This window comes from Podarcis gaigeae (assembly GCF_964106915.1).
Source record: "Podarcis gaigeae genome assembly, chromosome: 2".
Lineage (NCBI taxonomy): Eukaryota > Metazoa > Chordata > Lepidosauria > Squamata > Lacertidae > Podarcis > Podarcis gaigeae.
The window spans coordinates 87,787,929-87,800,917 of record NC_139679.1 but is presented as its reverse complement, the minus strand read 5'-3'; the positions used below and the strand labels follow the sequence as shown (position 1 = coordinate 87,800,917).

The window sequence follows — 12,989 nt, the reverse complement described above, 5'->3', positions numbered from 1 at the left end:
GCTTCAGTGGGGGGGAGGCACCAGAACAGATGGGGGGGGGGAATATAGGGTAGAAGGGTAAGTTCTTTTGTGGTAGTGAAATGATTTAGTTATTCTGCATGTGCAATGATTAGTTGATACACTAAATTTAGCTGGCATAAAATCATAAAGTTGGAAGGGACCAACACCCCTGCAATGCAGGAATCTTTTGCCTAACATGGAGTTCAAACCCACATCCTGAGATTAAGTCTCATGATCTACCAACTGAGCTGTCCTGAAATTACATGTTACGAGAAGCTTGAAATACTTTGACAACTACTATTGGTGTGAGCTTATGTATTTAATCTAAAATTTGATCATGCCTTCCCGTAACTGTGTTATCAGGAACAAAATCCTTGGGAGTTTCACAACACTTTCCAAGACAGAACTAATTGCCCAACACCTGTCGACAGAGCTGGTCCAATAAAAATAGACAAGAGCCTTGGCCAAAGATCTGCAATGCTCCACACCTTCAGGAAATCAGCATTTTTCCTGCAGCATTTAAACTACAGCTGAAAATGTAGAGCACTTTTCAGCTAACAAAACTTGGCTAAAACATAAACCAAAATCATGTAAGGTCTCAGCCTTTCTTTTACTGATGTTCTCTGAGATGGAAACTGGAAAAAACCTAGCTAAATGTAATTATCAACACGGTCCTGTACTCTGCTTCTTGTTATTGATCTGAATTACTATAGAATACATAAAAGTAAGAGGCAGGCTCTATAAAGGCTTCTTTAGTGTTTTGAAGTAGCTGTGACTTCTGTCCCTCCGCCCCCAAGTAGTCATTGTGCTTCTTTTTACCGCGTGTGAAGAGAGGATCATTGCTCAACCAAAGAACTGGTACAAGGAATATGAAGGAAACACACACCCAATGCAATGTTCACCTGTCAGGTCACATATTACACAAGTGTTTATACTGATGAACTGAGTATTGTGTTTGGAAAGCAGTGACTGACAGGTTTCCTACCAGTTCATATGTGACTGCTGTCATGTGGCTACTGTACCCTTCAATTTTCTTTATTTTTTACAATTTGTAATATTATACTTTTCAGGATACAAATCCTTCCAAGGTGGCATACAAATGAACATTACAATTTTATAAACACACACAAAATATGAACATACAAGAAGGTCACAGGGCAGTTGGTACTAGAAAGACTCTGTAGCATGGGACAGTCCAGCTGGCACAGGCTCAGAGTGGGTCTTGGCCTGCATCCCTCTGTTGCAATCCTTCCCACAGGGCACATTTGTGTGTGTGTGCATGCGCATGTATGCATAAAATGTGTACCACACTACAAAAGTTGCTTTGCCTTAGTGTGCAGTCTTTTCCTTTGTGCGTATACGCTTGTGAAGAAGCCCCAAGGAGAACTAGCCTAATGAATAACATGGAAGGTTATGGAATCAGAAGAGCGTATTAGCATTCAGTCAACTTAAAGAAAAAGTTTGCCCATGTTTATCCCTGCTTATGACAAAAAAAAAAAAGGTTTAAAATCACTGATAAGTAAAAGGGTGGTGCATAAGCAGGGAGAAAGGCAGAAATTTAAATTGCATTGATACTTTGATTTTAATTTGGAATTATTCACATGCTGCTAATATTTTCAGTGTAATGACATCGTCTTCTTCCTGCTAATCTGTTTTGAATCATATCTGCTATCTAGCAGTTGCCTCCAGTAAGGCATGTAAAACTTCTGATGTCTGATGTTGCTATTAATATTCCCTTTGTGAGCAAAAGACTTGTTTTAAAATATTTCTTTACATCTTGGTAAAACAGTTGTAGCTCACTGACTCAGTAGGCATCTCCTCCTCCTCTTACATTAGCAGACAGCTGGGGCATCCTTAAGTTAAGAGGGACAGCAACAGCAAATTTTACACTTAGAATTTCTGTGCATTTGAAAAACCGAGGGCTTCAAGTTTATGTATTTAAAATATTTCCAACACCACTATTAAAGCACCCTTTTAAAACATTAGGTTTTGTGCCATTTTCCTCACCCACCATCCCAGTACCCCAGTAAGAGAAAAGACGATGATTGCCATTAAGGCTAGACTGCTCATACTGTTGGACCATGCTTTTTTATGATTGGTGGGGCATAGGGAAGTAACATGCCCATCCCATAAGCTTTTCTGGGTCTCCAAATGTTGAGTCGTAAGAGATATTTCTCTTTGAAAAGAGGTAAGTTTTTCCTCAGGAATGAGACAGTGCACAACACATTACATTGCTCATTTACTGAACTTTAAATTCATGATACACCATAAATAGATAAAAAAACCTGTTCATATGATAATGAACAGATAATGAAATAATGCATTTCAGAAGATACTTTTTAATCACAGAATAAACTAAACTCAAGCATACATTCCTCAAAGTAAGTAGGGAATGCCAATGGGGCTTCAGGTTTTCACTGTACTGGAATTTTTATAAAGCACAATAAACCAGTGTTTATTGCTGACACAGTTCAAGCTAATTGCCTGCATACAAGTAATCTAGACCAAATGTATTTCATTTTATGGCTGAAACAATGCACTTATTGCATAAAAAGGGAACATATTAATATTACCATGAAACAATTTTGACTCTACTTGGATTATTATTTTTTTCTGAGTAGTTAACTACGGGGCTAAAATCAGGGGTAAAGTTATTAAGGAAAAACTAGAGACCCCCCCCCCCCAAAAAAATTTGTAAGCGATTATTTTGTGACTTAGGATGACTGCTTTCTCAGGTGACCAAGTACCTATTGATAAAATAATCAAGTCATCCCATTATGTGTCCTGTGAGCTATGATGCATATGGGGACATAACACATTAACTTTGTAAACTCGCTCTCCAACTTACGACCGTGTAAACGGGGCTATTTATAGACATTGCAAACATATCTCACCATTCAGGTTAACAATTAACAAAATGCACTACTAACCCATCAAGGTCAATAGCTGTTGCTAGCCAATGTTATTAACTATACATTCACTGTGCCTGTTGCATTTGTACAAAAGCCCTGAAATTAATAGAATTAAACTTCACTTGGATGATTCAGAAGTTCCTCTGGAAGGAATCTCTACCGACTGGACAAATAGGTTTTCCCAACTTTGCATAGAAGTCATCAGCCATGACTCGCCTCCAGATGGGGTTCAGAGCCAAAGCTTCAAAAATACACAAAAGTGCAATCTCTAAGCAAGTCAGGATTAAGTTTACCCCCTGCTGTTTTGCCATTTCCTGCAGACACCACCACCTGCCATTGAAGTTTTAGAAAATCAATGTCTGTGGTAGCAAAATACAGCATTCAGATATTCATTTACCTGTGTATATCTGAATGCTTCCTAAAATCTTCAACATAGGTAAGTGGGACCAACAGGAAACAGTTTAAAACAGCAGGGTTTAACCTCAGCAGCCACTCTGAGTGATATCTTGCCCCGAAGCCTTTGTAATATCCATTGTAGTAAACACCTGAAAGAGAGGGAAAAAATCCACAAATTATTTTTTTAAATACTATTCAGAAATCCACATTCCATTCAACACCATTCCTGCTGCAACTGTGTAATTGGACTAAAAGCCCAACACAGAATTCTCTTATTGTGAGTGTCAACCCCCAATGTGTAAGAAAAAAAGGGTAGGAGTGATTCTTTAAGCACAAAAACTTATAAACTAGCTTTCAAAGACTTGTTTTAAAGAGTAATGTTCAGGGTCATGCCTCCTTGGCAGTGTTTATCTCAGGACCCCTAAGAGAGAGAAAAAGGTAAATACAGTAGGTCTCTAGAGAAGAATCACAAGGGAGTGGGGAGAAAAAAGAAAACGTGTTGCAACAAAGAGATGTAACAGGACAAGGAGTGGTTGTTTGTTTAAATATAGGAGATCCTTAAGAGATAAGTTATTGTAGAGCGGAAAATAAGTTCAAAACGCCACAAACGTATGTTATAAGATGAGAGTGGTACTGAAACTCTTACCTCTGCACAAGTTGGATGTATACCAATCGTATCATTAAGTAATTCCTTTGTGAGACCACATTTCATTGCTGCTCCGAAGCCTTGTGTAATTTCCCCTGCATTAGGCCCAAGAACATGAAATCCTATCACACGGTTCTTCAATTAAAAGGGGGGAGGAGGGAAAAGAGAGAGGTAAGTTGTCCCAGTTAATATTTTCCCTTAAATTGTAGACAGCTGCTTATTTGCTAGTTGTTGTGCCTACTTCTGGTATATCATTTGCAAAAAAAAAGAACCCTGCAATATGAATATTGAATTAGTTTCCAATATTTCAACATGAATAGAGATGGCAATCAGTTTTACCATACCAGACACTACCTTAGTATGTTACACCAATTGAGAACAGGAAAAAAATACAAAGTGAGATGCTTAGAACTGCTATTAAAAGTACTTAAACTGAATTATTAGCATCTATTCATTTCTAAGCCACAAGCTCATATAAAAATGTATTCACTCACTGTACAAATAAATGAGAATAAAGGTAACCAATGATACATTACATTAATGAGAAGTTGGGCAGAAACCAATGAAAAGGGTTAGTTCTATTGTTCACCACATGAAAGGTATATGGAACAGGTCTAACCCCAACAAGCTGGTTGGAATTAGTTTGATGACTTAAGCTCCACTAATGAAGGTTACGCATGGTAAAAACAGAAGACAAGAATACATTTTCTCACACTACTTTACGAAAACCATTTCAAAAGAGCAGTAGCATCTTTCATAAAGCTTTGACCTTATTCCTGCTTCCAGTGTGGTACAGTGATTTTTGACCTCATGCATGAATGCAGTTTTGCTTTACAGACCCAAACTTAAATACACATAGAACTATGTAAGCTTACCTTTAAAATACCCTATGAGTTTATGTTAATTGAAAGTGTGTCACTACACCAGTGACAGCCAGAGGGCTGCCCTCCATATACTCTGGATTACCTGTAAGTCCCATCAACCCCATCCATTCAGGGATTGAATGTTTAGGGAATGTTGTGGAGTTGTAGCCCACAACATCTGGAGAGCACTACACTGGCTACTCTAGTCTAGACAACAGGGTTGTGGTTACAAGCCAGTTAGGGTGAGACAACTTCATTATAGTCCCAACTTGTGCACCACTAGAGTATTTTCAGCTGGGCATTTCCAAGAAGCTGAGCTGCTTTGTGGCTTCAATAAGCAGCAGCTAAATAAAGCTAGGGAATTAGAAGCCTCAAGTTGCTTTTAGTACAGTTTTAAAATAAATTAAGCTACAGTACACTTGGAGGAGGGCTGTAGGTCAGTGTGGTAAAGCATTTGCTTACAGCAGGTCCCAAATTCAATTTCTTGCATTTTCGGGTACGGCTAGGGCAGTCTCTTGCTTGAAAATCTGGACGGCCACTACCAGTCACTGTAGATAATACTGAACTGGATGGATTTATGGTCTGACTCACTATAGGGCAACTCTCTGTTCCCACATTTTAGCACTCTGGGCAGAACAATCCACACAACTTTGAAGTGGATGTCCCCTGGCTTTCTTTATATTTTGGATAATATGAATATGCAAGAAAACAAATGTTTTTAGAGCAGAATACATACATTGTCAAGCTTATTGCAGATTACTTTTCCATAGCAAGTGTTGTTGTCTCTATTGGGTATTGTCCATTCAAGTGGCCAGAACAGCGCGTGATACACCTGGAAAAGAAAATTAGGCTTTTAAAGTTTGTTTTCTCTTTAATGACTTTGTATTGCACTTTTAATAATATCCCTTGCACTTTTACAATACCTCTAAAGTGGTGTGTGCAAGCGTCTCAGGAACCTACACCCTTGGGATGAAAAACAAAGGGAAGCTGCTATCCCTATCCTTGCGAAAAGGAAAAGGACAAAAGCATGTGGGAGAATGTCCCCACCCCCACATTTATGCTGTCAAGGAAAATGCCTGTGTGTATGAGTGAACTTCAACAGAGGGCTAGGGACTACCCTTCCACCAGTAAAAACACTGGGCTAGGGAAACAGGGCTGTGAGGACACAGTTCCTCAAATTCCGTGGAGATTTCTTCGGGAAGAATATATCAGGTCAGCTACTGTTCCTACAAAAATAAACTAGATTATGAGGCACAATATGATTGCACATATATTAATAACCTGAAGAGAACTCATATTTAATTGCAAAGTTTTAAGATTTCAGTCTCACGTCTAAATTGTCTTGTCCAAGTTGTTCAATGGCTCGTTCTTCCGATAATCCACAACAGCCATATTCCAGAGGTGTAAACACAGTAGTAGGTACATTGATGTAGTCACACTAAAATTGAAAGCATACACTATGACTCACACATAAAAGCAATTGGGATGAAAATGCAACAACCATCCTATAAAACTTGCACTGGCCACGGTACAAACAGCCAATCGGAAGCCACACAGCCAATCGGAAGCCACGCCTTGGTTTCTGAACATTTCAGAAGTCGAGCAGACTTCCAGAATGCATTCTGTTCAAAAACCAAGGTACAACTGTATATGTTTCCAAGCTCACCCCACCCCATCAACCTTCAGGATGCTTCAATATGATGCAGACACTAGCCCTGTCCTTTTGATTATTTGCTTTGATTATTTGACTTCTATACCACTTAATATATTTAAAATATCTTTAAGCGGTATACAGAAAACTGAAGCACCAACAGACAAACAAAATATTAGAAAAGTACAGTGTTACATATACAAATGTTACAGTAATACAAAGTTACCAATATATAAAAATCAGTATCAATTCATTTTCCTTCTGACACACCCTCCATCTCAGTCTCCGGATTCTCCCACAGGGTCCAACAAGCTCTCAGCTCACCCACAAAAGTTTCACAATGAGAAGAGTTCCTTGGAAACTCTTCCAAAGTTCAATTCATGTAAAAGTCTGTGTACTACTTCCAAATTTTGTTAGGAGCATAAGATAGTCACCATGCAATCACAACTCAACTTAGAGACTAAGTGGCATATAAATAAATACAAAAAATGGCTGTGGCTATACCAGGAGTTGGACAGGGATCAGTGCCTTCCACCGAGATTCATAAGTCCAATGCTATTAGCAACTGATATGGTGCATAAGCTGGACCAGAAGTTACTTAAAGTGGTGACACTAACATGGATGAGCCAATTCCAGGCATCTTAACCATATCAAAAGACCATTTCAAAAAACCTATTTGAGCACGCAACCAGTAATAACAGTAAGAAATTGAACATTTACCTTTATATTACTCCCTCCAAAAAGTCTGCGGGCTAACAGCTTGCCTGCCTGTATGGCAACTGGTGTAAGTTCTGGCTTTCCTTCCAAAACATCTCCAATAGCATAGACGTAAGGCACACTGGTTTGTTCTTCGTCGTTTGCAGGTATTTTCCCATTCCTTGTTACATGGAAGGGGGGGAACGTTATCATCGACATAGTGCTACGATTACACTTAATAATGAGAGACATCCAATTAAGTCAATCTACTCAGGGAACAACTTCTTCTCTCCTGCAGCAATCCCCCCCCTGCTCCAGAGTGCTTGGGGACCCTCTGGAGCAGATTTAGGATGACATGGGAAAGAGAGCAAAGGGAAATCTGCTCATGTGGCCTTGGACATTACTATATGTGAAGACAGACATCAGAATACCAGTTGGTCGCACTATATTGGAGAAAATTAACGTTTAATGAGTACCACACAACTTTTCATACTTGTCAGGTCAGATCAATTTCTACAATGAGCAGATTCCAACAGCCACACTCATTAGTCTATATGAGGTTTAATCCTTGATATAATAATATCAGATGCTTCTCTAAGTGTTAAGCTATAAAACAAATTAAACTAATTTAATGGGAAGTGGCCTCTCTTGCTTGGCTTCATACTAATTTAAAATAAATAAAGCCTGCTGTAGTTAAGTTTCAAAACTGAAAAATTACGCAGGTTTTCATAGAATTGTAGAGTTGGACAGGACCATGAGGAGCATATAGTTCAATCCTCTGCAATGCAGGAATCTTTTTGCCCAATGTGGGGCTTGAACCCACGACCCTGAGATTAAGATTCTCATGCTCTACAGATGGATTTGCAACTTTAACAACTGGTAATAGTGAAATGCAGGAATTTATAGGCATAAAGTTTTAAACTAATTTTGCTTAAGATACCCAGTTTCACCCTTAAGAGCTCACGGGTTCTAGGTGATAATTTAGAACAGACTTCTGAAAGGAGATGTTCTAGGAAGTCTGTTAAAAGACCAAAGCTGATTTCTAAACAAATTTCAGTATGTACCAAGATTAATTAAAGAGTTGGAATACTTACTTTGCATTAACTGCCACACCAATTTTGTCCAAGCCAATATTTCTAGTACAAGCATCACGGCCAACAGCTATCAAAACCTGCACAAAAAGGAATCATGTATCATCTTGTTTTGGTGGTCCTATATTGAAAAGTCTATCATGTAATCCAAGCAGTGCTATTTGGTTTAAACCAGGGGTGGAGGGTTGTTGTTTTTCCAGTTCAAGGGTTGCACTGCCTTCTAGGCAATTACAGGTGGCTACATGCCAGTGGAAGGTGGGGCCAGAGACAGAAGTGGACAGAGCAATTGGACAGAGCTAAATTACAAACTGACACTCCTCTCCATCCTTCACTGGGGCAAATGAGCCGTTATCAGAGTTCAAGGACATATTCTAACCAGGCATAAACACACACAAGGAGGGGGTGACACAAGGGTGGTGAGGGGTGTGGCATGGAAATAGTACCCAACAGCCATGCAGATAAGGCCTTGAGGGGCACATTTGACTCCTAGGCCCAAGGTTCCCCATATGTGGTTTAAAAAGGAGTTCAAAAACTATTCAACGTCTAAAAATAGATTCCAACATGCTCATGACAAGCTACCATCTGGCCAACTCTATGACTGAACCTAGATAGACAGCAAAAGGGAGCGATCCAGTAATGAACTTTGTTGCAAAAGTGTTAGGGTTAGAGTGCTGCACCAGGCTGTGCAGCAGCAGTTACTGCTATATTCTGGCCTAAGTGCGTCAGCACTGCCAAGTTAAGAATAACTAACTTACCAACCTGCCCACCGCAATAATAAATTTAAACAAAACAAAATAAAAATCACAAGTGCAGAGCACTTACAGTGTTGTATTCCCCTTCAATCATTTGTATTCCTTCAGTGGATTTTGCAATCACTTTCAGTTTTCCAGGCATGCCTTCTTCCAACTTTACAACCTGCATGGAACAGCCATAAACTTAGGAATTTTATCTCAACCCACATAATACTGTTTTATTACAATGTTCACTTTATTAGCCTTTGCAGGCAAAACCCGCCCCCCAACTGTGTTTACACATATGCCATATTGCTCAAAGTTGCACAAAAAGATTTCAAACATCAGCATTTTCCTATCTGACGTAACCAGGGGAGATACTTGCCTCAACAGGAACAAACTTCTTGATGAATTTTACACCATGGGTTTCCATATAGGCTCCTGCTCTCTCTGCCATTTCTTGATCAAAGCCACGAAGAAGGATAGAGCGTACCATAACTGTGACATCCAAACCAAGTCCAGCAAGAAATCCGGCACATTCCAAGGCTACGTAAGAAGCTCCCACAACCAAAGTCTTTCCAGGGCAGTAGGGCAGAGAGAAGAGATCATCGCTGAAAATGAAACAGTATTATCACTGATGTTTAAATACTAAGAAGCCCTTTTAATCTACCAAAAAGCAGTCATTTAATTCAAGCTCACCTTGTAATACAGTACTCTCTGTCTCCTGGGATACCTAGATATCGAGGTCTTTCTCCTGTGGCTATAACATATGTCTGAGCTGTACAGTAAGTTTCTTGTCCTTTTCTGTTGGTTGCCTAGTCAACGGAAAGAAAGTTTTATAACTGGTATTCTTCAACACAGCAATGCATTTTCCCCAAGATACTGCCAGCAAATTACTTTACCAAGAATTACTTACAAGGCAGTAAGACACACTGATCTGAATAATCTATCAACTGTATTACATCATGCAGATTTTTATGTTGTTTTACTTGTGAATAGTTAACACTAAAAATTAAAATAATCTTCATGTAGTTACAGTATTGAATTAAATTTGCAATCACAACTTAGTACAAACTGAAGTTCTTGTTTCTCAACTGCCTCTTTTCACACAGCAAAATATCTACCCTAGTTTAATTAATTCCGTATTTAGGAAAAAAAACTTATTCAGCCGAACAACTTCATTTGTGGCTAATCATATATCCATTATGTCGATTGTGTAATACTTTTTCAGGTGTTTGATGTTGTACAAGACCTTACAGTTGCAACTGAAACAAAATAGGTTAAACAGTATTGCTTTTCCTAATCTATCACTTTAACTTGTTCATACACAGTAATGATTATAGAAGAAATATGTCTGAATAGATCAAATGTCAACAATGACAAGGTTCTGCAGGTACCTTAATCTTGTGTGGTCCAACAAATTCTCCATAGGCATTGAGGTATGTCACAGACTTATCACGCAAGGCGACCCGATACCCCCAGTTCAACGATCCTATATAATTTTGAATTGCTTCTACCATGGTCTCCCAGTTGTGTTTAACTAAAAGAAATGTTCATACAAAAATTAATTTATCAGATCCCACCAATGAAACCAATACATGCATGTGCTGCTTAATGAACACAATGCCTTCCCATGAAATCATTAGTCGCACATTTGCATAATGAGTCTACAATTTCCATTATTTCCTATGAGAACACTTCCAATGTGAGATTTGCTCACTCTCCTCCCTGGTTTCTTCCTGAAATCGCTGCAGCCAATCAACAGGAGACAGACAAAGTAAACAAACAAACAAATTTGTCTGACTTTTCCTACTCTGATTAGTCTGATCTTGCTCCTCCTTCCCATGGTTTCTGCCCGAAAATGGCTGCCACCAAGCAGCACATCACAAAAAACCAAGGAAATAAGGAAGCCGGATGTTCATATATGTGACTCTGTGGAGTGTACAGTGAGGCTTGGGCAGAAGTCTTTAAATGCAGATAAGTGAATTTTCATATAGCGAGCAAGCAGATAGCGGGATTGGGCTGCATTATCCCACTGAAACAAATGCAGGTACTCAGAATGATCTCATAGGTCTCATGTTTCAATATTTGCAGATAAATACACAGACAGTAGTTGCAATAAAATTTGCAACCTACACCAACAACTTTTGAAAAGATAGTGACAAGTGACTCTCTAAGATTCCAAAAACTGATGTATAAAGAAGACAAGTGCAAGTTTATGTAGAACAATCACTTGGTGCCATTAAATAGCCTACTGAAAGGGGGGGGGGAGAAAGCAGCACCCCAAATCCCTTACATTCCTTCACTAGCACACGCTAGTAGCCTAGTTAACTTTACACCAGTTTCAGGGCTTTGGTCCCAAAGATAAAAATGCACCAATTGGTCTTTCCTCCCATAAATACATTATTTGCTTTCTTACAAACCTTGCTGATCAAACTCCCAGCCATACTTCCTTGAATCTCGCAGTGCCTGACCCAACAGGGCTGCCTGATGCATCAGCTTCTTAGGAATGCAGCCAACATTTACACAAGTGCCGCCAAGTCCTGAAATGCAAAGTGTACATTTAATTAAGAAACTTCTCATTAACAGTACTGCATTAAGTAAGACCTACTATTATGATGCACAGAACTGCTGGCGTATCTTAGATACCTTACATACACGGTCAACAGCACAAACGCTTACTGCGTGCCGAGCAACATTTATTATTGATCAAGTTTATTTATTTATATGCCTACTTTACATATGCCCAAAGCTGCTTGCAACAAATGTCTTCCAGTTTACAAAACATCAAATAGGACAAAATCAACAACCCGTCAAACATTGATTCAATTCATTACTGCAAAACTAATAATCTAGGCTTAAATACATAAGAACAAAGGAAAAAAAGAAAGGTAACACACAATAAATAAAGCTGTAGCTGCTGCCTTTGACTGCACTCCAAATCTCGGCAGTCTGGCTTAAATTAAGTTCAGAGGGAGTGACTCTTCTCACCAGGCTTGATTATTCACAGCCAGCTTCCTCTTATCTCCTGCATAGGAGGCTGGCAGCAATGAAAGGGCAATATTGATGAGCCCTCTTCCCCAGCCTCACCAAAGTTCCAGCTGCAGTATTAAAGGTGGTTAAGACTTGACAACTGACACAGCTTCAAATATTTAGGCTTCCTGCCTTTGCCCTGTTCTATGTATCCTTTTACAGACAGAAGTGGAACAGGAGGCACTTGATATTATTGAATATTAATTTATTTGATATAAGTAGTTACATTTTAAAGTTATGTTTTATTATGACTTTCTGTATTGGATCGGATTACTATAAAATGTGAGTTTTTGTTGTATGTTTTGTTGCTGCAAACTGCCTTGTGTATAGTAACATAGAAAGGCAGTATACAAACTGAAAGTGAAATACAATGAAATGTTTTTTACTAACAAGCCTCACACTGGCAGAAATGGCTTTACCAAACTAAGAATGACTAAATTTTCCAATTCCATATACAGTGGTGCCTCGCAAGACGAAATTAATTCGTTCCGCAAGTCTTTTCGTCTTGCGAGTTTTTCGTCTTGCGAAGCACGGTTTCCCATAGGAATGCATTGAAAATCAATCAATGCGTTCCTATGGAAACCGCCTTCAGACCAGGTCCGGGGACAGTCTGTCCCCCGACCTCTTCTGAAGGCCAGCGGGGGGCAAAAGTCTTTGTCCCCCCTGCCTGCCTTCCCGGGGACTTTTAAATCGCCCCGGGACAGCGGAGAATTCATCCACTGTCCCGGGGCGATTTTAAAATGCTCCCGGACGGCTTTTGAAGGCAGGCGGGGGGGAGCAAAGACTTTTGCCCCCCGCCCGCCTTCAGAAGAGGTCCAGAGGGCTCTCCAAGCTGCGGATAGCAGCCTGCTGCCCCGCGCGAGGGGCGCTCTGCTTAAGAGCGCCCCTCGCGCGGGGCAGCAGGCTGCTATCCGCAGCCTAGGCGGGAACTCTTCTGAAGGCTGGCTTGCGGTGGGAGAAGGGCTTTTCT

At 39.7% G+C, this 12,989-nt stretch overlaps 1 protein-coding gene across 3 annotated transcripts in view; it reads right to left on the bottom strand.

The window, feature by feature from the left end:
- Positions 1-1,023: 1,023 nt before the first annotated feature.
- The window catches only part of TXNRD3 (thioredoxin reductase 3), a 32,289-nt gene continuing 20,323 nt past the window's right edge, over positions 1,024-12,989 (bottom strand). For 2 of the 3 annotated variants that reach the window (XM_083721650.1, XM_083721651.1), the window contains exons 6-16: positions 11,410-11,529; positions 10,384-10,526; positions 9,686-9,801; positions 9,372-9,597; positions 9,078-9,170; positions 8,259-8,335; positions 7,189-7,345; positions 6,148-6,255; positions 5,554-5,649; positions 3,955-4,089; positions 1,024-3,457 (exon numbers count right to left, since the gene is read on the bottom strand). In XM_083721650.1, the coding sequence (XP_083577776.1) occupies positions 3,395-3,457; positions 3,955-4,089; positions 5,554-5,649; positions 6,148-6,255; positions 7,189-7,345; positions 8,259-8,335; positions 9,078-9,170; positions 9,372-9,597; positions 9,686-9,801; positions 10,384-10,526; positions 11,410-11,529 (1,334 nt within the window). In that variant the 3' untranslated portion in view covers positions 1,024-3,394. The remainder of the gene's footprint in view (positions 3,458-3,954; positions 4,090-5,553; positions 5,650-6,147; positions 6,256-7,188; positions 7,346-8,258; positions 8,336-9,077; positions 9,171-9,371; positions 9,598-9,685; positions 9,802-10,383; positions 10,527-11,409; positions 11,530-12,989) is intronic. The other variant, XR_014560086.1, reaches the window with a different exon arrangement.